The 27,141-nt window shown below is 44.8% G+C and overlaps 2 protein-coding genes and 1 long non-coding RNA gene across 4 annotated transcripts; 1 reads left to right on the top strand and 2 right to left on the bottom strand.

The window, feature by feature from the left end:
- Positions 1–20,533: 20,533 nt before the first annotated feature.
- LOC111959125 (uncharacterized) lies at positions 20,534–21,380 on the top strand. Its single transcript, XR_002876620.3, has 3 exons — positions 20,534–20,666; positions 20,758–20,812; positions 20,939–21,380. It is a non-coding gene; the product is annotated as an uncharacterized lncRNA (long non-coding RNA).
- A 98-nt stretch (positions 21,381–21,478) lies between these two features.
- Positions 21,479–23,875, bottom strand: LOC111959045 (dnaJ homolog subfamily C member 28). Its single transcript, XM_023980459.2, is given in 4 exon segments — positions 21,479–22,593; positions 22,595–22,705; positions 22,707–22,931; positions 22,933–23,875. Coding segments are annotated over 4 exon segments (1,032 nt in total). The 5' UTR covers positions 23,268–23,875; the 3' UTR covers positions 21,479–22,232.
- A 138-nt stretch (positions 23,876–24,013) lies between these two features.
- On the bottom strand, positions 24,014–26,994 carry LOC111958533 (apoptosis-associated speck-like protein containing a CARD). Of its 2 annotated transcripts, none has more exons than XM_023979784.2 (3): positions 26,618–26,994; positions 26,155–26,223; positions 24,014–24,409 (listed from the first exon to the last, which is right to left on the bottom strand). In XM_023979784.2, exons 1-3 carry the CDS (start codon positions 26,880–26,882, stop codon positions 24,147–24,149), a joined length of 597 nt encoding a protein of 198 aa, XP_023835552.1. In that variant the 5' UTR covers positions 26,883–26,994; the 3' UTR covers positions 24,014–24,146. The 2 variants fall into 2 exon arrangements, with proteins under 2 accessions (XP_023835552.1, XP_023835551.1); XM_023979783.2 differs by having other exon boundaries at positions 26,155–26,235; positions 26,618–26,993.
- Positions 26,995–27,141: the final 147 nt, after the last annotated feature.

The raw sequence follows: 27,141 nt of genomic DNA, 5'->3' as shown, positions 1-27,141 counted from the left end.
AAAGAAGAAATTCAAATAAATAAATCTATGGCTTGCATCCATCACTGCAAAGTCAACCATGTCTATCTTCTACTCAGATAAACACTTTGTGTACATCACCGGACAGCCTGATCAACAGAGTGAGCCAGCTGATCCCATATTGGATAGACCCTGACTCGAAAATCCCACCCAACACTCTACAGTGACGTGAAGGCGTAACAGACCACCGCATAGAAACATGGAATGAGGAGCTCTACGATGGTCCCTGAAAGCATGTGGGCCCAAAGGTAAAGACTATATCTTAGATATCCTGATGAATGGTGGACCATTCCTAATCAGCGACCTGAATTGGGGAATAATGGAAGATAGGGGCCATGCAATTTTTTTTTAAACAAGGCGACGAATGTGATCGGCCAATAAATGCCGCACTTTTACAGACAACTTGTCTAAATTTGGAAAATGAATTGTCCTCCCGAAATTTGCAATAAATTAACACATCTTAATATGTGGCCGCTGTATTTTTTCTTTTCATTAAGCAAAACCTGTGTGGTGAATTCTGATCTGCTTTTTTAAACTCAATAGAAACAATTATACGAATACAATGTGTAACATATGTTTAATGCAGCCTATACAAATTAGGAACAATTATAGGACGGCATTCTGAGAGTAAACGTCTGCTTAACGTAGAGAGCCATTGACAGCTGGTCCTAGATCTGTTTGTTCTGTCATTGTTTGTGCATAAGAGCCGCAAGGACTGGCATGATGGAACGCAGCATAACAACTGGTAGCCCAGGATGTATTTTTTAGTCTCATTATTTCCATTAGAACACTTCAGTAGGTCCACAATCAGGTAGGTCCCTCCGTTTTCGTTCTTATCTACTTTGTTTGCCCATCTTCTGTTAGTTTCTTTTGGTTGAATAGCTATAGGATTAAGGCTAACATCATATGATGGCTGTCTGTAGACGTAGACGGCCTATGCCGCGTTCAATGTGCTAGTCGGAAAAGAAACGCTGCATTTGTCGACTTCACTACCTGGTCTAGGTAGTCTGAACTTAGAAATGGACATGGGTTCAGGTGGTTATTCGGATTTCAGGCTAGACCGCTACCGAACAAAATGTAAACAAAGGAATCAAAAGCATCCTGTGACTTTTCAAATTGCATGATTACATCCCTATGCTATAATTAAGTGTGGAACAGTCAAACAGAGCAACAGTCGTGTTTGTCACTGTTGGCAGTTGTGGCCTCTGTGTCACCAGCACGATAGTTTCGCATATCAGCTGTATGATTTACCGTGGGGATGATCTTCATGGCTGTGCAACTGCTCCCCTGGCCTACCGGTTCCTTCTCCGCATGCTGAGTTTCTGGTCCCTGTGTGAGCTGCAAGCATTCAGGAGAGCTACCAGCTGCTACAGCTTGAGCTTTCCAGAGAGGGAGAGAGTAGCCCTGCGCAGGTGGAAGGAACCTAACGGCATGGCCAACTGTACCATCCAGACTCGGGCCGTGCCTACGGGACGACGAGGCACTGTTTCGGGTAGGAGCTACGGCGCCCGGTGCTGGCGACCAGCCCGGCTGTCAAGAGCTTGTGGGGGTCCGATGGAGTGAAAGACTGGCTCCTCATCACTGCCACTACCTGAGCACGAGGGCGTGCGTCGGGGACGCCTAGCCACGCGCCGAGCGCCATACCGGCAGTTCGCTGATTGGGCATTGGAGCAGGCCGACTACTCCAAGAGGAGCATGAGAGTGGCTGCATGCCGAGGGGCGCTGGTGGAGAGGGACGATCCCGCCAGCTCAGCCGGCAGATCAAGTCACCCAGGAGGCTGGTGAAGAACCTCATCAGGCACCATGTCCCCGGGAGACTTCCGCAACAAGTTTGACACAACCAGTACGACGACCCCATGACCCACAACTCAATACGACAACACTCCAGCCACCCTGATGTCCATGCAGGCGCGACATCAGAGAGGACAGTCGCGCAAGATCCGAGAGGACTGCTGCAAAGGGGCCGGCGCGGCTCACCGACCCAATGGGTCCGCATGGAGCATGCCCAGTTGTAAAGCAACTGGTGTGGGGCGGGTGGCGGAGGACTTAAGAAACTCAATTAGACTTTGATAACTTCAACCTGATTGCGCCCATGTGCAAATGGTCCACTTCATTTGGAGCACGAGATCGACCGCGCAGAGAAGCACATTCAAGGCAGACAGGAAGGAGAGAGAGAAAGAGTGCGGGAGTGGAGGAGTCAGAAGAAGAGAAAGGGAATGGGAAAGATACAATTAAACATCACTCTTTGGCAAAGGTGGCCTGCTGGCATGGATGCAAAGAAGTTTTTTACTCAACTTTGAACAAATGGACCATGAATGCAAAATGAGATAAAAGCGATATTTTCAAATCAAAACTTTATCTATAAGTCCATGTAACACATGGTGTTCAACACAACATCGAAGAAGGATGAGTGGCAGCAAAGTGTTTGAAATCATTTGTCTGTCATTTGCAAGAGTCGTTTTTGCTACATTGGGTTGATTACGATGTAGCGGTGTTAACACACCAGAAAACTAGAACAAGCACTACTACAACACGGTTACTTGACCTTCTGTAACTCAACTGTGCTTTACAATAATGCTACAACCGTGTCAGTGTCTGGACACAATGGTAATGGTATTAGACTACAATAATCCATTTAATGAACAAATACTTTGTCTGTTTAATAAGCTAAGTGATCTACTTTGACATGGATTGTGTTTCTTTACTGAAATGAAAGGAATGAAAGCATATAGAATAACTCGATGTTCGTTATAATGAGGCAGTTTACTGAAACTGCTCTGAACTCAAATACGGGAAACAGAAACCTCTGAGATTTTTTTGCACACTTCCTGTCAGATGAAAAATATGAAGTAGGAGGTAAGCTTTCAGGTCAGTCAACCTCAGAGTCATTGACCGAATGCTAAGTATCTATGAGTGGAATGTGTCGGTGACTTCTTCCAGTTTTGCATTTTGCCTCCCGCAACTTCAATAGTCGATTATGGGTGTGCGGTAGATTCTGCCCTATGAATGCCATTGCACTAAAGAGGTACTAACTCAATCTTCACTTGTCATCGTGACTATAATATGTTATATTAGGATTGAGACCAACACTTATCTCCTCACTATCCATCCCAATCTATCCTGGAAGCTGCTCCAATGCAGCAGGTTGCAGATGACCATGGGATTTTCCAGTTGTCTCCAATACGTGTGTCTGCCCGCGGCAGTGCCTGTGTGACGGCCCGTGGAGAGGTGAGTCCTTTGGTCCAGTGCGTGGGCAATGTAACTGGTGATACGGATCTGGGAGCTCTCTAGCTTCTTGAGCTGATGTAGCTCAGCATGATACCAAACGTGAAGAACTAAACATACCTACCATCAGTAGAACGTCACAAATCCCTGAACTTGGAGCTTAGGCATAGCTCTGCCCACTGGGAAATGGCCTGCTGGGTAGTGTAGTTCTGAGGGAGTACTGGGACCGGTAAACCTGTGCCATTCAGACATGGCTGTAGGAAGGATAGCAGGAGAGTCTGCAGCTCTGTGCCGTTTTAAGTGCAGCATTGTGACCTCTGCTGTGGAAGGGAACTGCTGCTCTGTCAACTGATAAGGGGGGAGAGCCATGGTCAGTACACTCGCCCAATGAGCACACACAAAAAACACAAATTTCAGAAAGTAACAGACACCACAAGCCCAATTCGACACGAACACACGACTGGCTGTGACCTCACTTCTCTGGCTGTAGATAAGTAATTTCAGCTTCTGCCTCATTTCTGTTGACCTGCCTGAGAGAACTTGGTGTTACACACAATCTGAGACACAAGTGTAGGACAATTAGCAATGTAGAAAAATATGTAAAATGAAGAGTGCAAATACTTTGGAAGCTCAAGCTATTGTTGCTCAAAGGCGCTAGTAGAAGATGGTGACCTTTTAAATAGAGTACTCCGTTGATTGAGGTCTTCAATCAACCCATAAGGGTAATAACTGTAAGGTAATCCTGTTCCACCTACTCTTCCTCTCCAAGAACAAAGCAGCATTCAGACAAGAGGGAGAGTGGCGAGATTACGTTACAACAGGAGCAAATCACCTCCAAACGTCCTAGCTATCCTACTGCTTGTCCGTGTGTGCATGCATTACCTGAGACTCACCTTCAGGGCCTAAGCATTGCAGACGGAATGAACAACATAATTGTGTCAACTCTATTCTACATGATAAACACATCCCATTTAGTAGACACCACAGGCAGTTCTCCCCTATGGAGTCCTGGATATCTTCATAATTTGCAGATAAAATATTGTTTGACTATGCCTTTAGATGTTTGGTGTAAGCCTATTGTATGTTTTCTGGACCTCTGGAATAACTGTATAATTTATCCTTTTGATTGTATTTACTATTCCACTGCAATGAATATCAAGTTGTGTCGTGTAAATTCTCATCTGAAGCAGAGTTGCCACTTGCTGTCATTTGGATTAGTTTGTGACAGAGGACCGCTGGCTGTGGCAATGTTTTAAGACCAGAGACGTCCTTCAAACACAAAAGGAAAAGTAGAGTTTGTGAGCAATTGGATTCGATTTTGCCTTGCCTCCATATATGACAGTTTCAAATTCTTCAACTACTGAAGAAATATAGTGGCAGGTCTAGACGATCACACTCAACACACCCACCTTGCAAATCAACAGTCATACATTCATAAACACTGCTTAGGCAAGCCAAAGTAGGTTGAGCATTCAAATACTTTTCCCCCATTGCTTTGTACTATTTTCACAGTATGTGAGAAATTTCACAACTCTGACTACATGACTCAAAACAGATTCAAAAAGGCAGGTATTATTTTACATATATTTGACCCATCACTTAATCCAACTGCGCTTAATGGTTAATCACTTAACCGTTTGGTAAAGATTACATTTTAAGCTTTGTTAATGATGTATGGATTTTGAGACACTACAGATATAAAATGTACGCATGTAAAGTAGAAACATCTAAATACCTGTATGATACATGATAACCATACTAATAATGCGTCATTATTGCAATTGATTTACATAGGGTTAACCGAACAATGGTCACCAATAAAAGAGGTGCGTGTCAACACTTGAAATTTCTTTCAACATGGAGCAGGATAGACAGCAAGGGAGAGAATAAATCAGAGAGTGGGCATGCCCCATCAAAGAGTCAAAGAGGTGGCATCAGAGAGATGGCAGGGAACTTTTGTCAGTGAAGTCCGGGCCATCGTCGTTGACCATGTGGTAAACAGAGGCCTTACTATGGCAGAGGCTGACAAGATTTGTTCACCACCCCATTCTGAAGAAAAACTCAATTCCATCATGAGAACATTTAGCCAAGAAACCAGTAGAGCTGTAGGATATGCACGCATACAAAATATAGCTGCTATGCTGACTTGCTTTAAACAAATTGTGGTTCTACTGACAATTGAGATGTACAAACTATGGCATAAGGGAACGATGAGCGGATAACGATGAGGCATTCAGTAACTTCGATTAAGACATTAATGAGCGAGCTAACGGACATAGTCAATATAACTATGTGTTCAGCCCTTTGAAATGTACAGCAACAGAATGGCAAACATGGGGCTGCCTTACAGTAGTCAGAACCTGTAGATTAAGGGGGCATATAAGCAGACATGAAACCTCTAACAATATTAGATGACATTTCTCAAACAGATTATAGGCTACTTGTGCAGTACCACCGATGAGAAAAGCAGCAACGTTAAGGTGAAATTAAGAAGTGAAAATTGACCCAAATTATTTGTGGGCACATGGGCTAATAACACTTACTACACAACATACACTTAGTATTACTTAATTAACCTACAGTATACATATCTCCCTTGCAAAGTCCTCCACAGTTCCTTGGAGAGTTCATCAATGACTTGACGCCCTGATAAGTTCTTTCTGAACGATGGCTCACCTCAAGTTCTGGTGACTTGTACCTCCCCACGTCTTACCTTTGACTCATTCCTCTCTGCCCTTCTTGCCATCTCTCCTCTTTTACCTCACCCTTCACCTGCCCGCCCTACTCAAGAAGGCAGGCAATACGCTTGACCTCATCTTTACTAGATTTGTTTCCACTAATCTCATTGGCAACTCCCTCCAATTCTCCGACCACTACCGTTGTATCCTTTTCCCTCTCGCTCTTCAATCGAACACTCACACTGCCCCTACCGATGTAACAGCCCGTCGCCAACCTTCGCTCTCTCTCCCTACTCTCTCCCTCTTCCATCCCTATAACAATTCTTCCCTCTCTCAAACCTTCTCCAGACCTTCTGCCTGATCTGCCTCCTCCCTCAACCCCTCCTCTCCTCCCCTTTCTGCATCCTTTGACTTCCTATGTCCCTTATCCCCAGGCCGCTCGGTCCTCCCTTCCTGCTCCGTGGGCTCGACGACCTCATTGCGAGCTCACAGACAGGGCCCGGCAGCCAAGCCGGAAATGGAGAACTCGCGCTCCCCTGGCGACAGTGCTGCATCCTTTCACTCCTCCTCTCTACTCCCTCTTTCTGTCTCTTGCTGCTAAAGCATATTCTAGCCACTCTAATTCCAAGCATGCGCCTCTAACCCTAGAAACTCTTTGCCACGTTCTCCTCCCTCCTGAATCCTCCTCCCCCTCCCTCCCCCCCTCCCTCCCTCTCTGCGGATGACTTTCGTCAACCATTTTTGAAAAGAAGGTCGACGACATCCCGAATCCTCGTGTGCTGTAAAGCAACCGACACCGGCTGGTTCTGCTCACAGCTGCCCTACCCTGTGCTTTGACTCTTTCTCGCCTCTCTCTCCAGATGAAATCTCGCTCTTTGTGACGGCCGGCCGCTCCAACAACTGCCCGCTTGACCCATCCCTCCTCTCTTCTCCCGACCATTTCCGGAGACCCTCCCCTTACTCACTCGCTCCATCAACTCTGCCTGACCGCGCTGGCTACGTCCCTCCGTCTTCAAGAGAGCGAGAGTTGCACCTCTGAAAAAAACCTACAACTCGATCCTCCGAGTCAATAACTCACGCACCAGTACCCTTCTTTTTCTTCTCTCCAAAATCTTGAACGTGCGTCCTGTGGCCAGTCTCCTGCTATCTCTTCAGAATGACCTTCTTGACCAAATCAGTCAGTTTCAAGACTAGTCATTCAACTGAGACTGCTCTTCTCTGTGTCACGGAGGCCTCCGCACTGCAAAGCTTAACTCTCTCTCTCTGCTGCTCAGTCCTTCAGTACCTATCGGCTGCCTTTGATACTGTGAACCTCAGATCCTCCTCTCCACCTCTCCGAGCTGGGCCATCCTGCGCAAGTTTCCCGCTTGGATTGCTCCTACCTGACCAGGCGCTCCTACAGGTGCGGGCGAGAATTGTCTCCGCAGCGCACTGCTCTCACCATGTGTCCCCAGGGCTCTGTTCTAGCCCATCTCCTATTCTCGCTATTACACCTGAAGTCACTTGGCCTCTGTCATATCCTCACATGTTTCGTCCCTATATGCTCATGCAGACGACACACAATTAATCTTCTCCTTTCACCCCTCTGATAACAGGGTGAAAGTCGCCTCTCTGCATGTCTGCAGACATAGTGCAGTGTGATGACGATCACCACCTCAAAGCTGCACCGGCAAGACGGAGCTCGCTTCTTCTCCGGGCGAAGGACTGCCCGTTCCAATGATCTCTGCCATCATCGGTTGAACAACTCCATTGGTCCTCCTCCAGAGCTAAGAACTGCTGATCCTGGACAACACCTCCTGTCGTGTTTCAACTAACATCAAGGTGGTGACCCGTTCCTGTAGGTTCATGCCTCTAGCAACATTCCAGAGTACGACCCGGCTCACAGCAGCAGCGGCCCAGGTCCTAACTACCGAGGCACTTGTCATCTCCCGTCTGATTAACTGTTGTCAACTCGCTGTTGGCTGGCTCCTGCCTGTGCATTAAAGCCCCTACAACTCATTCCAGAACGCTCGCAGCCCGTCTGGTGTTCAACTTTTCCCAATTCTCTCAACTCCCCCCGCTCCTCCTCTTCGTCCACTGGCTTCAGTTGAAGCTCGCATCCGCTACAAGACCATGTGCTTGCCTACGGAGCTGTGAAGGGAACGGGCACCATCCGTACGCTCAGGCTCTGATCCGGCCTCTACACCAAACACAGGGCACTGCGTTCATCCACCTCTGGCCCTGCTCGGCCTCCCTACTCTGAGGAGTACAGTTCGCCGCAGCCCAGTCAAACACTGTTCGCTGCTCTGGCACGTATCCCAATGGTGGAACGAACTCGCTCACGACGCCGGTCAGCGAGTGTCAATGCACACCTTGCCGGAGACACTGAACCCCACCTCTTTAAGAATACTAGGATAAGGATAAAGTAACTCCTTCTAACCCCCCCCCCTACCATTAAAAAGATTAGGATCACTATTGTAGAGTGGTTGTTCCACTGGATTCATAAGGTGAATGCGACCAATGTAAAGTCGCTCTGGAAAGAAGCGTTCTGCCTAAATGACTTAATGTAATGTAAATATTACATCATGTATGCAGCAGCATACAAGAATTGGACTCCACCTTGCTTTAATGTGCACGCTCGTCGTAAGATGATGAAACCACAGGCGCAGCCTGCTAGATTCACAATCCTTCTTGTACCATAATCAGAAACCTGCTTCCTTCCTTTGCAACTACAGTCCGAACACACATTGTCTACATTGACATAGTCGCCTGGTGTGCACACCAAAGGCTCGCTGCGGCACACTGGTTGTGGTGTTGGGACAAGCAACTTAACTATGTTAGATCAAAAGATTTAAAAAGCACTGTGGAAACACGGTCAAACACAGCCACGAGGGCGTAAGATCTGGGTAACTCTCAACTTCAGAAGTCGAATCACGTTGATACACTTCCAACCAAAGAACCAAAAGCGAGACAAACGTAGTTCTGTCTCTAGATTGGCAAAGCAAAAATAATGAGCTCCAGAAGCTTTACCAATCATTAATATCATTTTAGACCCAAAGCTCTTATCTAGAAACGACCACATACACAGCTTGAGTGCAAGTGTCCACCTCAGTCATGCACTCATGATACAAAACACGTTCTCACAGTATTGCATTCTCTCTATTTAAGAGGGACGGGCGTTAGAAACATCCCCCAAATCCGAATATATCAACAGCTTCAAGTCATTAGTATGTCCAAAAGTTCGCTCGACAGTGGTGAATGTACTCTGGCTCCTCGGTACGTGAGGGATTTTTTCACACTTGGGTGGCCACGAGCAGCAAGTACTTGGGGACTGGGCGAGCCGGAAACTGTCTTCCTCAAGGTAGGAGCACACGCAAGTGGAGACGCATTCCTGTTGGTGAGCTGGATAGAGCGAAGGTACAGGCCCTCAAGTCCGTAGCAGCACAGTTTAGATTCAGCTTTAAACTGAAGCCATGAGAGCGAGACGTACGTGAGAAGAAACCTGAGAAGTAAAACGGACCAACGGTCGTCCGCTATCTGCGGATGTCCCTTTGTTGAGGTCTGGCAAAATTTTGTCACTAGCGCAAACACACAGCCATGGCAACATTCGATTCCAGTAGACGCAGAGTTGAGATTTGACTAAAGTGGAAGACTGGCCGCGCATTATGCCTTCGGAAGCAGTAGTGCCTCCGACAAAACAAAATGTTGAAGAGCATGACACGACGCAAATCGTCCACACCTTGCGCTCAGATGTAAATGACGAGAAGTGTTGTACAAGGACACGCAAGCTTATAGCTAGGCTCTTGGAGTGAGGCACAATGAGTTGTCAACCGTATGGTCGAGATCATGGACGGCAGTCCTTCCCGGAGCTTAAGCACATCCGTCTTATGCGTCGATGCTTCCAGACTTGTAGTTAGGTGGTGATCCACGTCAGCCACACTGATACGATCTCCAGAGACCAGAGATTGCGCATTTCCAAACCAGTCGTACAAGGGGCACAGGTAGAGAGAGTTTAATTGAGTGGCGTACCAGCATAGGGATGAATAGAGAGACATTAGGATAGAAAGCAAGTGACTTGGGTCATGAGGCGAATATAGTGAGTAGTGCGATAGAAACAGAGCCCTGGTGGACACCAGTGTTGAGTGAGTAAACCGCGGTAAGTACAATTTCCGTCAATTGGCGATCCCTAATAGGTGACGACCTGTCCCCTAGGAACGTCAGATCAGGCGCGACTGCCGAGATACCCACAGGTACGGATAGGACGGGATTTGAGAGGGAATTCTTAATTTGCGGCTTCACAGTCACTATATAAGGATCTGCGATTACGTCTAACATACTATAAGATGCAGAGAGAGGTCCAAAACATTGGGCAGGCACCTCTCGTGTGCAGCAGGACAAGAAAAGCATCCGTCAGTTAAATGACTCTAAATTGAATTCCACGACCTGAGATTTGAAAATCAAAGAAAGCATTCTGTAGTAGGAGATCCGGCCTGAAGCGCCCCATGAACAGGACACTTTTCAGAAAGTAAGGATAGTTTGGACGAATGAAACAGAAAAGTCAAAGGAATCCCTGGCTATTACTTGAACAATCGTAAAGCTAACTGTACATATAGAGTCCGATTAGGTTTTTTCAGATTTGACGGGTCATTAATCTGTGGCCAACTCTCTAACTCCGTATGAAGCAACCTTGTAAGAACTGCAGCGGTCAAGGACCCTGTACTTTGATAAGCAGGAGCATCTCAAGGATGAAGTACTCCGGAATGGCATGAGAATATGAGTGCAGGAGCGAGCTAAAGGTTATAGATCGGTTGAATGTCACCTTACTAGACTTAAACTGTATCGATACTGAGGGCGTGTCCCATGAGTGAGAGAGACAGAGCTGAGCGAAGCACGCAAGCATCTCGAGCTCACATGGCGTTAAGTTTGATATACATGCACAATTACAGCCTCACGGAGCAGCATGGACAAACCATCAACAGAGTAGGTCACTGAGATAGCAAACTGAGAGACGAATATCACTCGCGAGACTTATTGTTATGTGCCATCAAAATACGGTCTAAGACAAACGCAAAAAAGGAGAAGCAGGGTATGATGTCAGGCTTTGATAGATACAAGAGAGAGACTCTAAGGAGGACCTATTGTTGCACATCTGCTTGCAAATCTGAGATTCCATACATAGTTAGAGAGGCCAAATAGCTTATGCGATAGCAAAAAATTACGAGTGCGTAGAAGAATTTGCTCTAGCAGCAACGACAAGAACACGAGATCGTAGAGAAGAAGGTTGAGTAGAAACGAATCATAATATATATACCACTGCATGAATTTCATTTACATACACTTCAGGGTTGGAGTACTTACAAACTCGTTTTTCAACACTTACACAATTTCCTTGTTATACGGCAAAACTATAGTATTGGCGAAGTCGGTTAGGCACATCTACTTTGTGCACTAACAAGGTTAATTTCTTCCGAACATTGCTTGTTACACGACAGATTATTTTCACTCTTATAGATATCCGTGTATCCACAAGTTCAGTGGAGTGCAGAAGCTTCATACATGCCACTCAAGTCTGACTGTGCCTTGTAAACAGATTCTGGAAGCAGAAGGAATTGTCAGAGGAAACACAGGCTGCAATTCGCTCAATGGCTTTACGAAGACCTATGATAGGCTGAGATTTGACGAAGTGTCATTTTCGATTGCAGTGAGACTTGTGGAGGAAGAGTAGAAAACCGGATACCCGAAGCGCGAAGATTTGACTGTTACAGCGCACAGGATGTGCAAGAATCACCAGTCCAAACGTGCTAGCTATTCCTCACTGCTTTCCGTGCGTGTGCTTTACATCTAGGGCAATGGAGACTCACACTTCAGGGGCATAACCGCATCTCAAATCGCATGACGCATGAACAACAGAATTGTGCTTCAACTCTATTAAAGCATATAAAGACCACAATACCCAGATTAGATTAGACACCCAGGCATTCTGCACATCAATGGAGTCCTATGTGATAGATCCTCATAATTGCGCAGATCAATAAATATGATTGTTTGACTACGCTTTGAGATGTTTCGGTGTAGGAGCCGAATGAAGGTGTTGATTCGTGTGTACCTGATCGTGGAATCAAAACTAAGTAATAAGTATATGCCTTATGAGTGTAATTTAGACTATCGGTCGACTCCCGCATGAATATCCAGGGTGTGTGGTCGTCTAAGAAATCTCTACATAAACTATAAGCAAGAGTTACGGCGCACAGACCGTTGGGCGATGTTTAAAAGCAGTCCATCATTTATAGCTGAGTTGAGACAGCTGTTGGACAGAGGCTACCGGCAGGCTCATGGCAAACTCGTAGTCAAGGACAAAGAAGGAAACCTACTAACAAGTCCAAGCCATTCTGGCGGAGGGAAAAACTGCAACCAAAGGTACATCGGTGAGTTGTGAGCGGATGTGCGAGGAAGAGGCTACCCCCAACAACAGGAACTAAATATAGCGAAATACTATCAGATTATGTTGCCTCTTGCGCTCTAGACATAATATGAAGTTCAAATTCTGCTTACACACATCTACAAGAAAATATAGTGGCAGCCTAGACCGATCATACTCAACAGACCGCACGCAAATCACAGTCATTTACCACCATTGTCCCAATACACACCTAACATGCTTAGGCATAGGCCAAACAGTACTCATGGGTCTTCATTGCAGAACTTTCAACGTTGTCAAATATCCGTTGTTCTATCTGGTCCCATGCACATAGGTCTTACGTGGTACTATTCTAAATCCAACGTTATTGATAAAACTTATACACAACTTTCGTGTATACTACATGGATTCTTCTAAATCTGACTACTTGAAAACGGCAGGATATTAATTCTCTCATCAACAATATTATCTTCTTGTAAACCATGCTAATCTAATAATCCAACTTGCGCTTTATATTTCTTTGTATAAATCAGACATACCACCGTTACTGTAATAGATCTTCATTTCTAAAATTCTTGTTGTGTTTCTGGTAAACATGTATAAGATACAAGTGCTGATAAATCATTGAGATCAACTACAGAATACTAAAATATATCGCTCATGGTATAAGTAGAAACCATCTAAAATAGCCATTCGGTATTCGAATACATTGATAAAAATGTCTCTATTACCTAATACTTGACAAGTCATTATTTATCGAGCTCATTGTTTACTAGTGACACATCGTTTTTACCACCACAGTGTGCACCGATATAACAATGGTGCGGTCAACTTGATCATTAATCTTCCTCAACATGGAGCAGATCAATCGACAGTAACCGGAGAGTAGAATCAATCAGTCAGAGAGGTGTGCCATCCATTCACTGCGTTTCGACTCCCCAAAATCCATAGGATGGTCAGAAGAGGTCGAGGTGCCTCAGAGAGATGGCAGGGAACTTTTGTCTAGTGAAGTCGGCCCATTGTCATTGACATGTGGTGAAAACAGAGGCTTACTTATGGCAGAGGCTAAGATTTTTGTTCACCCAAGAAATCAAATCTGAAAGGCAACTTGTTTGTGGACTTCAGAAACAGCGAGGAGGGCACCCCCTAGTCCACATCGAGCGGAGAGAGTGGGAGAAGGTGGAAGTTTTAAGTTCTCAGCGACACATCAGACAACACTGAAATGGTCCACCCCACAGACAGCGTGGTGAATGAAGGCGCAGCAGTGGCTCATCCAAAATCAAAGCTTTAACAAGATGCCAAATGTGAGCATCCTGTGGCGCTGTAATCACGCCTTGTACGCACTGCACGTATCACTGCAAGGCTCTCCAGAGGGTGGTGCGGTCTGCACAACGCATGACTGGGGGCAAACTACTGCTCCAGGACACCTACAGCACCCGATGTCACAGGAAAGCAAAGAAGATCATCAGGGACAACACCACCCGAGCCACTGCCTGTTCACCCGCTACCGTCCAGAATGGCGAGGTCAGTACACGGTACATCAAAGCTGGGACGAGACTGAAAAAGCTTCTATCTCAAGGCATCAGACGTTAAACAGCCATCCACTGACACAGAGAGGCTGTACTACATAAAGCCTCCGAATCATCTGCCACTTTAAATAAACGAATGCCATTATATAGATGTCATTCTTGACATTACTCATCTCATGATGTATAAGAACTCAGCAAAAGAAGACGTCCTTTTTCAGGACATGTCCTTCAAAGAGAATTCATAAAGAATCAAATAACTTCAACAGATCTTCATTGTAAAGGTTTAAGCATCTGTTTTCACATCTTGTCAATGAATCTATAATACAATATAAGCGAACACTGTGGAAGGTCGTAAGATACTAAAGCTTACAGACGGTAGGCAATTAGGTCACAGTTATGAAAACTTAGGACACTAAGAGCCTTTCTACTGACTCTGAAAAACAAAAGAAAGATGCCCACGGTCCCTGCTCATCTGTGTGAGCTTGGTGCAAGGAGGCAGAGGATGCAGATGTGGCAGGGCTAATAAATTGCAATATCCGTCTGTGAGATGCGTAAGACAGCCGCTACAGGGAGAACATGACGGACAGCTGATCATCCTCAGGTGGCAGACCGGTGTAACAACACCTGCACAGGATCGGAATCCGACACCACCTGCGGGAGAGGTAAGGATGGCAACAAAACTGCCGAGTCATCTGGTGCAGTCATGAGGAGGAATGCACTGCAGTACTTAATGGCAGCTGTGGGCCACATCAGATACTGACTGTTACTTTCATTTTGAAAGCCCGCGATTGCTAGGAGAGGAGAGGGAGTGCTATGCAGAGATCATGTGTATTTACTGTACTACATACCCCCCGCCCCCCCCCCCCCCCCCCCCCCCCCCCCCCCCCCCCCCCCCCCCCCCCCCCACCCCCCCCCCCCCCCCCCCCCCCCCCCCCCCCCCCCCCCCCCCCCCCCCCCCCCCCCCCCCCCCCCCCCCCCCCCCCTCATTTCATTCTTAGCACGATGTATAATCAGGTGGAATCGAATTATTAAGTAGCTGGTTATGGCCTCATTTTTTAAATTGGTAGGGATCAGGAGTAAGAAAAGGAATGTGGATATTAACAGTTTTTGGGATTCATCCTATTGTCACATAAATGTGTTGTGTACATAAAGACATCGTTTTTTTATTAAGAGGGAAAAGTCAGATATGCAGCGTGGTCAGATTGACTGAAAACATGAAGGAGAACTTCAGACTTTGTCACATACACAACAAGACATTAAAGAAGATATTGATTTAAAAAGCAAGAGATAGTAGAACATTGTTCACTGGGAGGGATCCCATTACTTCGCCACGCACAGTAAAGCTCCAGTCTCTTTTCACTGCCACGCAGTCATGGGTGAACAGGGTAGTACAGGAGGGGGCTGAGCACGCACCTCTGTGGGGCCCCAGTGTTGAGGATCAGCGAAGTAGAGATGTTGTTTCCTACCTTCACCACCTGGGGGCGGCCCATCAGAAAGTTCAGGACTCAATTGCACAGGGCGGGGTTGAGACCCAGGGCCTCAAGTTTAATGATGAGCTGTAGTCGATGAACAGCATTCTTACATAGGTATTCCTCTTGTCCAGATGGGATAGGGCAGTGTGCAGTGTGATGGTGATTGCATCGTCTGTGGACCTATTGGGGCGGTATGCAAATTTAAGTGTGTCTAGGGTGGCAGGTAAGGTGGTGATAAGATCCTTGACTTGTCTCTCAAAGCACTTCATGATGACAGAAGTGAGAGCTACGGGCGATAGTCATTTAGTTCAGTTATCTTTGCCTTCTTGGGTACAGGAACAATGGTGGCCATCTTGAAGCATGTGGGGACAGCAGAATGGGATATGGAGAGATTGAATATGTCCGTAAACACACAAGCCAGCTGGTCTGCGCATGCTCTGAGGACGCGGCTAGAGATGCCGTCTGGGCCGTCAACCTTGCGAGGGTTAACATGTTTAAATGTCTTACTCACGTCGGCCATGGAGAGGGAGGGCCCGCAGTCCTTGGCAGCGGGCCGCATCGGTGGAACTGTATTATCCTCAAAGCGGGCAAAGAAGGTGTTTAGTTTGTCTGGAAGCAAGACGTCGGTGTCTGTGACGTGCCTGGTTATCTTTTCGTAGTTCGTAATTGCCTGTTGACCCTGCCACATACAGTATGTCTTGTATCTGAGCCTTTGAAATTGCGATTCCACTTTGTCCCTATACCGACATTTTGCTTGTTTAATTGCCTTGCCTAGGGAATAAGTACACTGTTTATATTCGGCCATATTCCCAGTCATCTTTCCATGGTTAAATGCAGTGGTTCGCGCCTTCAGTTTTGCGCGAATGCCGCCATCCATCCATGGTTTCTGGTTAGGGTCGGTTTTAATAGTCATAGTGGGTACAACATCTTCAAATCACTTAGGATTGAGGCCAGGGCTTTGTGATGGCCACTCCAATACCTTGACTTTGTTGTCCTTAAGCCATTTTGCCACAACTTTGGAAGTATGCTTGGGGTCATTGGTCCACTTTGGAAAGACCCTTTGCGACCAAGCTTTAACTTCCTGACTGATGTCTTGAGATGTTGCTTCAATATATCCACATAATTTCCTACCTTATGATGCCATCTATTTTGTGAAGTGCACCAGTCCCTCCTGCAGCAAAGCACCCCACAACATGATGCTGCCACCCCCACTTCACTGTTGGGATGGTGTTCTTCGGCTTGCAAGACTCTCCCTTTTTCTTCCAAACATAACGATGGTCATTATTGCAAACAGTTCTATTTTTGTTTCATCAGACCAGAGGACATTTCTCCAAAAAGTATGATCTTTGTCCCCATGTGCAGTTGCAAACCGTAGATCTGTCTTTTCTATGTGGTTATGGAGCAGTGGCTTCTTCCTTGCTGAGCAGCCGTTCAGGTTATGTCGATATTAGGACTCGTTTTAATGTGGATATAGATACTTTTGTACCTGTTTCCTCCAGTATCTTCACAAGGTCCTTTGCTGTTGTGCTGGGATTGATTTGCCACTTTACGCACCAAAGTACGTTCTCTAGGAGACAGAATGCGTCTCCTTCTGAGCGGTATGACAGCTGCGTGCTCCCATCGTGTTTATATTTGCGTACTATTGTTTGTACAGATGAACGTGGTACCTTCAGCGTTTGGAAATAGCTCCCAAGGATGCACCAGACTTGTGGAGGTCTACGATTGTTTTCTGAGCAAAGAGGCACTGAGTTTGAAGGTAGGCCTTGAAACACATCCAAGGTACACCTCCAATAGACTCAAATGATGTCAATTAGCCTATCAGAAGTTTCTAAAGCCATGACATCATTTTTCTGTATTTTCCAAGCTGTTTAAAGGCACAGTCAACTTAGTGCATGTAAACTTCTGACCCACTAGAATTGTGATACAGTGAATTATAAGTGAAATAATCTGTCTGTAAACAATTGTTGGAAAAATTACTTTGTGTCATGCACAAAGTAGATGTCCTAACCGACTTGCCAAAACTATAGTTTGTTAACAAGAAATTTGTGAAGTGGTTGAAAAACGAGTTTTAATTACTCCAACCTAAGTGTTATGTAAACTGAATTCAACTGTATATATATATGTTTGTTTTTTGGTGGGGGCTTGCCTGTTTTGCATGCTATTTTGGCATTAATATGTGTCACATATCAGTTTGCAAACAATGTAAAAGAATATATATCACTGAGTTAATAAAGCCACATACACACGGTCTATTTTTTGTTTTCTTGAGTAAGGCAGCTCCAATATGCAGGTGTTTCAGTCTAGCTCAGTGCTTTCTGTGGTGGTGGGGCAAGCCAGCAAAAAATAGGAGCATTGCGCCGTGATTCGCTCAGTGTTTTGTCACTCATGGGGACACTACGTCATCGCTAAGTTTAAGTCCTTAGTAAGGGTAGACATCCAAAATTTCAGCCCTTTGGGTCCTGCCATAGAGTTATATTACGAGTGCCCTTCCAAGAAGGCTCAAGGTCATTGGCCACAGATTAAATGACGTCAAATCACGTTATATGTACAGTAGCTTTGATTGAACTGATCRTGTCAACATCTTACTTTCAAAGTCTTAGCTAGAAGTCATCATCATGAATCAAGTTAGCAATCTACTGCCAAATCCTTGTCATATGAAGAGAAATAATGAAGAGAAATTAAAGATAAAACGTATCGGTTCTCATCGGCCATTGGACATAAAGATAGACAACAAGTTGGAAATCGCAAATTCCTACAGAGTCGTTTGGAAGGAATCAGTGGCTAACTACTGCAAGCATTGCAAAGCAACCACTAGCCTGCTATTCAATGGAGTGGCTGTGTTTTTTGTTCGAGTTCCCACCAATAATCCAGATAATGCCAGACTTTGATGACAAATTTGCAGACAAAGGACCGCTGCGACACTTTCATGTTTACGTGAGCACATCACATGTCACGCCCTGACCATAGAGAGCTGTTTATTCTCTGTTGGTTGGGGCGTAATAGAGACTAGGGTGGGTCATCTAGGTGTTTAATGGTTTATGTTGGCCTGGTATGGTTTCCAATCAGAGACAGCTGTTTTTCGTTGTCTCTGATTGGGGATCATATTTAGGCAGCCATTTCCCCTTTGTGTTTCGTGGGATCTTGTCTACAGATAGTTGCCTGTGTGCACACCAGTAGCGGCACGGTTTGTTTGGTGAGTTTCTATTAATTAAAAGATGTGGAACTCTACGCAGGCTGCGCCTTGGTTCAATCATTACGACGAGCGTGACATCACAAGCCAAGGTGAGTCCAATGTCTTGTATGCTGCTGCATAAATGATGTAATATGCAAGGGAGATATGTATACTGTAGCTAATTAAGTAATACTAAGTGTATGTTGTGTAGTAAGCTGTTAGTAGCCCATGTGCCTCACAAATAATTTGGTCAATTTTCACTTCTTAATTTCACCTAACGTTGCTGTTCTAACTCGGTGGTACTGCACAAGTAGCCTATAATCTGTTTTTGAGAAATGTCATCTAATATTGTTAGAGGTTTCATTGTCTGCTTATATGCCCCCTTAATCCTACGGTTCTGACTACTGTAAGAGCAGCCCATGTTCTGCATTCTGTTGCTGTACATTTCAMAAGGGCTGAACACATAGTTATATTGACTATGTCCGTCTTAGCTCGCTCATTAATGTCTTAATCGAAGTTACTGAATGCCTCATCGTTATCCGCTCATCGTTCCCTTATGCCATAGTTTGTACATCTCAATTGTCAGTAGAAACCACATTTGTTTAAGCAAGTCAGCCATAGCAGCTATATTTTGATATGGTGCATATCCTACAGCTCTACTGGTTTCTTGGCWAAATGTTCTCATGATGGAATTGAGTTGCTCTTTCCAGATTGGGGTGAACAAATCTGTAAGCCTCTGCCATAGTAAGGCCTCTGTTTACCACATGGTCAACGACGATGGCCCGGACTTCACTAGACAAAAGTTCCCTGCCATCTCTCTGATGCCCACCTCTTTGAYCTCTTTGATGGGGCMCATGCCCACCTCTCTGATTTATTCCTCTCCCTTGCTGTCTATCCTGCTCCATGTTGAAAGAAATTTCAAGTGTTGACACGCACCCTTTTATATGGTGACCACTTGTGGTTAACCCTATGTGAAATCAATTRGCAATAATGACTTGTCATTATTATGTATGGTTATCATGTATCATACATGTAATTTAGATGTTTCTACTTTACATGCGTACATTTTATATCTGTAGTTCTCAAAATCCATACATCATTAACAAAAGCTTAAAATGTAATCTTTACCAAACGGTTAAGTGATTAACCATTAAGCGCAGTTGGATTAAGTGATGGTCAAATATATGTAAAAATAATACCTGCCTTTTGATGATCTGTTTTGAGTCATGTAGTCAGAGTTGTGAAATTTCATCACATACTTGTGAAAATAGTACCAAAGCAATGGGAAAAAAAACGTATTTGACATGCTCAACCTATACTTTGGCTTGCCTAAGCATGTTTTAGGAATGTAATGACTGTTGATTTGCAGGTGGGTGTGTTGAGTGTGATCGTCTAGACCTGCCACTATATTTCTTCGTAGTGTTTGTAAGCAGAATTTGAACTGTCATATATGGAGCAAGGCAAAATCGAATCCAATGTGCTCACAAACTCTGACTTTTCCTTTTGTGTTTGAAGGACGTCTCTGTCTTGAACATTTGCCACAGCCAGCGGTCCTCTGTCACAAACTAATCCAAAATGACCAGCAAGTGGCAAACTCTGCTATCAGATGAGAATTTAGACCACACAACCTTGATATTCATTGCAGTCGGAAATAGTCAAATACAATCAATAAGGATAAATTATACAGTTATTCCAGAGGTCACAGAAAAACATACAATAGGCTTACACCAAACATCTAAAGGCATAGTCAAACAATATTTTATCTGCAAATTATGAGATTATCCCAAGGACTCCATAGGTGCAGAATGCCTGGGTGTCTACTAACTGGGATGTGTTTATCATGTAGAATAGAGTTGACACAATTATGTTGTTCATTCCGTCTGCAATGCTTAGGCCCCTGAAGGTGAGTCTCCAGGTAATGCATGCACACACGGCAAAGCAGTAGGATAGCTAGGACGTTTGGAGGTGATTTGCTCCTGTTGTAACGTAATCTCGCCACTCTCCCTCTTGTCTGAATGCTGCTTTGTTCTTGGAGAGGAAGAGTAGGTGGAACCAGATTACCTTACAGTTTATACCCTTATGGGATATGAAGACCTCAATCAACGGAGTACTCTATTTAAAAGGTCACCATCTTCTACTAGCGCCTTTGAGCAACAATAGCTTGAGCTTCCAAAGGTATTTGCACTCTTCATTTTACATATTTCTTCTACAATTGCTAATTTGTCCTACACTTGTGTCTCAGATGTGTAACACCAAGTTCTCTCAGGCAGGTCAACAGAAACTGAGGCAGAAGCTGAAATTACTTATCTACAGCCAGAGAAGTGAGGTCCACAGCATTCGTGTGTTCGTGTCGAATTGGCTGTGGTGTCTGTTACTTTCTGAAATTTGTGTTTTTGTGTGTGCCTCATTGGGCGAGTGTACTGACCATGGCTCTCCTCCCTTATCAGTTGACAGAGCAGCAGTTCCCTTCCACAGCAGAGGTCAGCAATGCTGCACTTAAACGGCACAGAGCTGCAGACTCTCCTGCTATCCTTCCTACAGCCATGTCTGAATGGCACAGGTTTACCGGTCCCAGTACTCCCTCAGAACTACACTACCCAGCAGGCCATTCTCCCAGTGGGCAGAGCTATGCCTAAGGCTCAAGTTCAGGGATTTGTGTACGTTCTACTGATGGTAGGTATGTTTAGTTTCTTCACGTTTGGTATCATGCTGAGCTACATCAGCTCCAAGAAGCTAGAGAGCTCCCAYGATCCGTATCACCAGTACATTGCCCACGACTGGACCAAAGGACTCACMCTYCCACGGGCCGTCACACAGGCACTGCACGGGGCAGACACACGTATTGGAGACAACTGGAAAATCCCCATGGTCATCTGCAACCCTGCTGCATTGGAGCAGCTTCCAGGATAGATTGGGATGGATAGTGAGGAGATAAGTGTTGTTCTCAATCCTAATATAACATATTATAGTCACGATGACAAGTGAGATTGAGTTAGAGTACCTCTTTTATTGCAATGCATTCATAGGCAGAATCTACCGCACACCCATAATCGACTATTGAAGTTGCGGGAGGCAAAATGCAAAACTGGAAGAAGTCACCGAACACTTCCACTCATAGTAKCTTAGCATTCGGTCAATCGACTCTGAGGTTGACTGACCTGAAAGCTTACCTCCTACTTCAATATTTTTTCATCTGACTGGAAGTGTGCAAAAAAATCTTCAGAGGTTTCTGTTTCCCCGTATTTGAGTTCAGAGCAGTTTCAGTAAACTGCTCATTCATAACGAACATCGAGTATTCTATGCTTTCATTCCTTCATTCAGTAAAGAAACAAATCAATGTCATTAGAATCACTTAGCTTATAAACAGACAAAGTATTTCATTAAATGGATTATTGTAGTCTAATACCATTACCATTGTGTCCAGACACTGACACGGTGTAGCATTATTGTAAAGCACAGTTGAGTTACAGTAAGGTCAAGTAACCGTGTTGTAGTAGTGGCTTGTTCTAGTTTTCTGTGTGTTATAACACGCTACTGTAATCAACCCAATGTAGCAAAAACACTGCAAATGACAGACAAATGATTCAACACCTCTGCCTCATCCTCTTCGATGTGTGTTGACACCTGTGTACATGGACTTTAGATAAAAGTTTGATTTGAAATATCCTTTTATCTCATTTTGCATTCATGGTCCATTGTCAATTTGAGTAAAYTCTGCATCCATGCCAGCAGGCCACCTTGCTAAGAGTGATGTTTTAATCTTATCTTCTCCCACTCCCTTTCTCTTCTCTGCTCCTCCCACTCCCTCACTCTTTCTCTCTTCCTCTCCTGTCTGCCTTGAATGGCTGCTTTCTCTGCGCGGTCGATCTCGTGCTCCAAACTGAAGTGGACCATTTGCATGGGCGCAATCAGGTTGAAGTTATCCAACGTCTAATTGAGTTTCTTAAGGTCCTCCGCCACCGCCCCACACAGTTGCTACAACTGGGCATGCTCCCTGGGACCCATGGGGTCGGTGAGCCGCGCCCGGCCCTGCAGCAGTCTCTCTCGGATCTGCGCGATGTCCTCTCTGATGTCGCGCTGCATGACAATCCAGGGTGGCTGGATTGTTGTCGATGAGGTTGTGGGTCATGGGGTCGTCGTACTGGTTGTGCTCAAACTTGTTGCGGAAGTCTCCCCGGGACATGGATTCCTGAATGAGGTCTTCCACCAGCCTCCTGCGTGACCTTGATCTGCCGGCTGAGCTGGCGGACGTCCCTCTCCACCAGCGCCCCCTCGGCTGCAGCCACTCTCATGCTCCTTCTGGAGTAGTCGAGGACCTGCTCCACTGCCCAATCCACTCGGAACTGCCGGTATTGGCGCTCGCGCTGGCTAGGCGTCCCCGAGGCCACGCCCTCGTAGCTCAGGTAGTGGCAGTGCTGAGGAGCCACGTCTTTCACCTTCCATCGGACCCCCACAGCTCTGAAGCCGGGACTGGTGCGCCAGCACGGCGCCGTATGCCTCTACCCGCGCAAACAGTGCCTCGTCTCCCGTAGCAGCGCCCGAGTCTGGATGGTACAGCTTGGCCATGCGCAGGTAGGCTTCCTTCACCTGCGCAGGGCTACTCTCTCCCTCATCTGGAAGCTCAAGCTGTAGCAGCTGGTAGCTCTCCTGAATGCTGCAGCTCACACAGGGACCAGAACTCAGCATGCGGAGAAGGAACCGGTAGGCCAGAGGGAGCAGTGCACAGCCATGACAGATATCCCCACGGTAAATCAACAGCTGTATGGCGTAACTCATCTCTGCTGGTGACACAGAGGCACACACCTGCCCAACAGTGACAAACACGATGTTGCTTGTTGTACTTGTTCCCACACTTAATTATTAGCATAGGGATGTAAATCATGCATTTGAAAAGGTCACAGGATGCTTTTGATTCTTTGTTTACATTTTGTTGGTAGCGGTCTAGCCTGAAATCCATAACCACTTAACCATGTCCATTTCCTAGTTCAGACTACCTCAACCAGTTAGTAAGTCGAAAATGCAGCTTCCTATTTCCGACTAGCACATGAACGCGGCATTATGCCATCTACGTCTACAGACAGCCATATATGGATGTTAGCCTGTAATCACTAGCTAGCAACCAAAAGAAACTAAACAGAAGATGGGTACAAACAAAGTAGAAAGAACGAAACGGAGGGACCTACCTGAATGTGGGACCTACCTGAAAGTGTCTAATGGAAACTAATGAGACTAAAAAATACACTCCTGGGTACCAGTCTGTTTGTGCCATCATCATGCCAGTCCTTGCCGCTCCTTATGCAAACAATGACAGAACAAACAGATCTAGGACCAGGCTGTCAATGGCTCTTACGTTAAGCAGACGTTTACTCTCAAATGGCCGTATAATTGTTCACTAATTTGTATAGGCTGCATAACACTATGTTACTACATGTATTCGTATGTTTTCTATTGAGTTTAAAAAAGCTAGATCAGAATTCACCACACAGGTTTTGCTAATGAAAAGAAAAAATCAGCGGCCAATATAAGATGTGTTAATTTATTGCAAACTTTGGAGACAATTCATTTTTCCAATTTAAGAATGTACTGTAAAAGTGGGCATTATTATCATCACATTCGTCGCTTGCTTTAAAAAAAATTGCATGGCCCCTATCTCCATTATTCCCCCTTCAGGTCGCTGATTAGGAATGGCTCCAGCTCCATCAGGATATCTAAGAATATATCTTTGCCTTTGGGCCCACATGCTTTCAGAGGACCATCGTAGAGCTCCCTCATCCTGTTCTGGGTGGTTCTGTTAGCCTTCACGTCACTGTAGGTGTTTGGGGTGATGATTTTCGAGTCCAGGAGTCTATCCAATATGGGATCCAGCTGGCTCACTCTGTTGATCAGGGCTGTCCGGTGATGGTCCACAAAGTGTTTATCTGAGGTAGAGATAGGACATGGCTTGGGACATTTGGCAGTGATGGAATGCAAAGCATAGATTATGTATTTGATAGGGTCCTATATCTCTACACCCTACCTTTAATGTTGAGTGTATGTGTGTAGGGTGTGAAAATTCGAGGATAGGCGTGAGGCACTTTTTCTAATTCATACAGGATTAAATAGGCTATGGGAAGTGAAAAAATGCTGTTGAAGATTCTAGAGGGCAGCAGTTGCACCTACAGAATGTTGGAGAAGAAATTAAAAGGAAGGACTTTTGTGATTGTTCATGAAGATAAATACTTTGGGTATTGAATGTTTCCCCATAAACCATCACTAATTACAGTAAAACATACACTACTTTTCAAAAGTTTGGGGTCACTTAGAAATGTCCTTGTTTATGAAAGAAAAGAAATTGATCAGAAATACAGTGTAGACGTTATTAATATTGTAATTGATTATTGTAGCTTGAAACTGCTGATTTTTAATGGAATATCTACATAGGAGTACAGAGGCCCATTATCAGCAACCATCACTCCTGTTCCAATGGCACGTTCCTATGTCAGCTAATCCAAGTTTGTCATTTTAAAAGGCTTATTGATCATCAGAACCATTTTGCAATTATGTTAGCACAGCTGAAAACTGTTCTGATTAAAGAAGCAATAAACCTGGCCTTTAGACAAGTTGATTATCTGGAGCATCAGCATTTGTGGGTTCAATTATAGACTCAAAATGGCCAGAAACAAAACTTTCTTCTGAAACTCGTCAGTCTATTCTTGTTCTGAGAAATGAAGGCTATTCCGGGCAAGAAACTGAAGATCTCATACAACGCTGTGTACTACTCCCTTCACAGAACAGCACAAACTGGCTCTAACCAGAATAGAAAGAGGAGTGTGAGGCCCGGTGCACGACTGAGCAAGAGGACAAGTACATTAGAGTGTCTAGTTTGAGAAACAGACGCCTCACAAGTTCTCAACTGGCAGCTTCATTAAATAGTGCCCGCAAAACACCAGTCTCAATGTCAACAGTGAAGAGGGGACTCCGGGATGCTGGCCTTCTAGGCAGAGTTCCTCTGTCCAGTGTCTGTTCTTTTGCCCATCTTAATCTTTTATTTTTATTGGCCAGTCTGAGATATGGCTTTTTATTCGCAACTCTGCCTACAAGGCCAGCATCCCGGAGTCCCCTCTTCACTGTTGACGTTGAGACTGGTGTTTTGCGGGCACTATTTAATGAAGCTGCCAGTTGAGGACTTACCACTTGAGGTCTGTTTCTCAAACTAGAGAAACAGACCTCAACAGACACTCTAATGTACTTGTCCTCTTGCTCAGTTGTGCACTGGGGCATCCCACTCCTCTTTCTATTCTGATTAGAGACCATTTGTGCTGTTCTGTGACGGGAGTTGTACCAAGGGAGTAGCCTTTTCAAATGATAAACTTGGATTAGCTAACACAGCTTGTCATTGAAACACAGGAGGGATGGTTGCTGATAATGGGCCTCTGTACTCCTATGTAGATATTCCACTAAAAATCTGCGGTTTCCAGCTACAATAGACATTGTTAATGTTGTAAATGACTATCTACACTGTATTTCTGATCAATATGATGTTATTTTAATGGACAAAAATAGATTTCCTTTCAAAAACAAGGACATTTCTGAGTGACCCCAAACTGTTGAACGGTAGTGTACATTTTAATAACGTCATCCTATTTGAGACATTAGGCTATGTAACACCTGGTTTAGTGCTTACCTTTGTTCATCTTCTTTGGTCCAGTTGCACTTGCCATTCTATCACCCGATGTTACGCAAGATCCTTGAGCTGTAAAATAGGCTTCATGAGACGCCACCAATCGGACACAAATATGAATAGTAGGCCTAAAGATAAATCAGCAAGCCATCTAAATGTGTGTTTATTGTAGAATGTATTAGGCCTATTTTGATTTGCAAATGGATATATATATACTACTGTATGCTATCATTCTGGTCAGAAGAGCAAAATAGAATGCTCGCATAAGTGAAAGTAAAACTGTCAACTTCCTTATAGTTTTCCTTCCCTACGTTATGAACATTTCAATGTAATTTATTTAGGCCCTAGATCTAATACAGTTTTGTTCTAGGATACTTTTGGGTTAACTGAAGTGTTTTTTTAAGCCTTTCAAAGATATGTATTTTTAAATGTCCAATGGACATGGCTCCTACTTTATTCGACTTACATTTCTTGAATTCCGTCAGTTCCTTTGAGACATCCTCGCAGTTAATTGCCGCCAAGACCTCTATAGCCACATTCAAAGCGCCGTCTTCAGTGAAAGTACGGGTCAGAATGTCTACCAAATCCACTGGGTCCGCTTTCTCAACAATGCCCCTGCGAACTTTTGGCTCCTGCTTACGGTCACAGAGTTTACGTCTGAACTTCTTCAATTCAGCCTCTCCCAAGTCATCAAGGACTCCAAGTAATATATCGCCAACGGTTTTCGACATATTTTACACAAGGTTTTGTAACATTAAGCTACGTGCCTTCTATTCTGTTGTCTAATAAGCTACTGACTGTCTTTTCAAGATACTGTACAATTCGCACCGTTACACGTCATAGGCCGAGGGGAGGTCCATCAGCACACTCCAGCAGAAACAAAATAGCCTACTCCATTACATTTTTACAAATATGTCATTTAGAATTTATATTAACGAATCTATTATATTATTTGTATATATTTTTGCCTGCTCATTTTAGTTTTATACC

Source organism: Salvelinus sp. IW2-2015, linkage group LG35 (assembly GCF_002910315.2).
Source record: "Salvelinus sp. IW2-2015 linkage group LG35, ASM291031v2, whole genome shotgun sequence".
Taxonomy (NCBI): domain Eukaryota; kingdom Metazoa; phylum Chordata; class Actinopteri; order Salmoniformes; family Salmonidae; genus Salvelinus; species Salvelinus sp. IW2-2015.
Note: the sequence above shows the minus strand (reverse complement) of the source record. Positions and strands in the feature narration are given on the sequence as shown.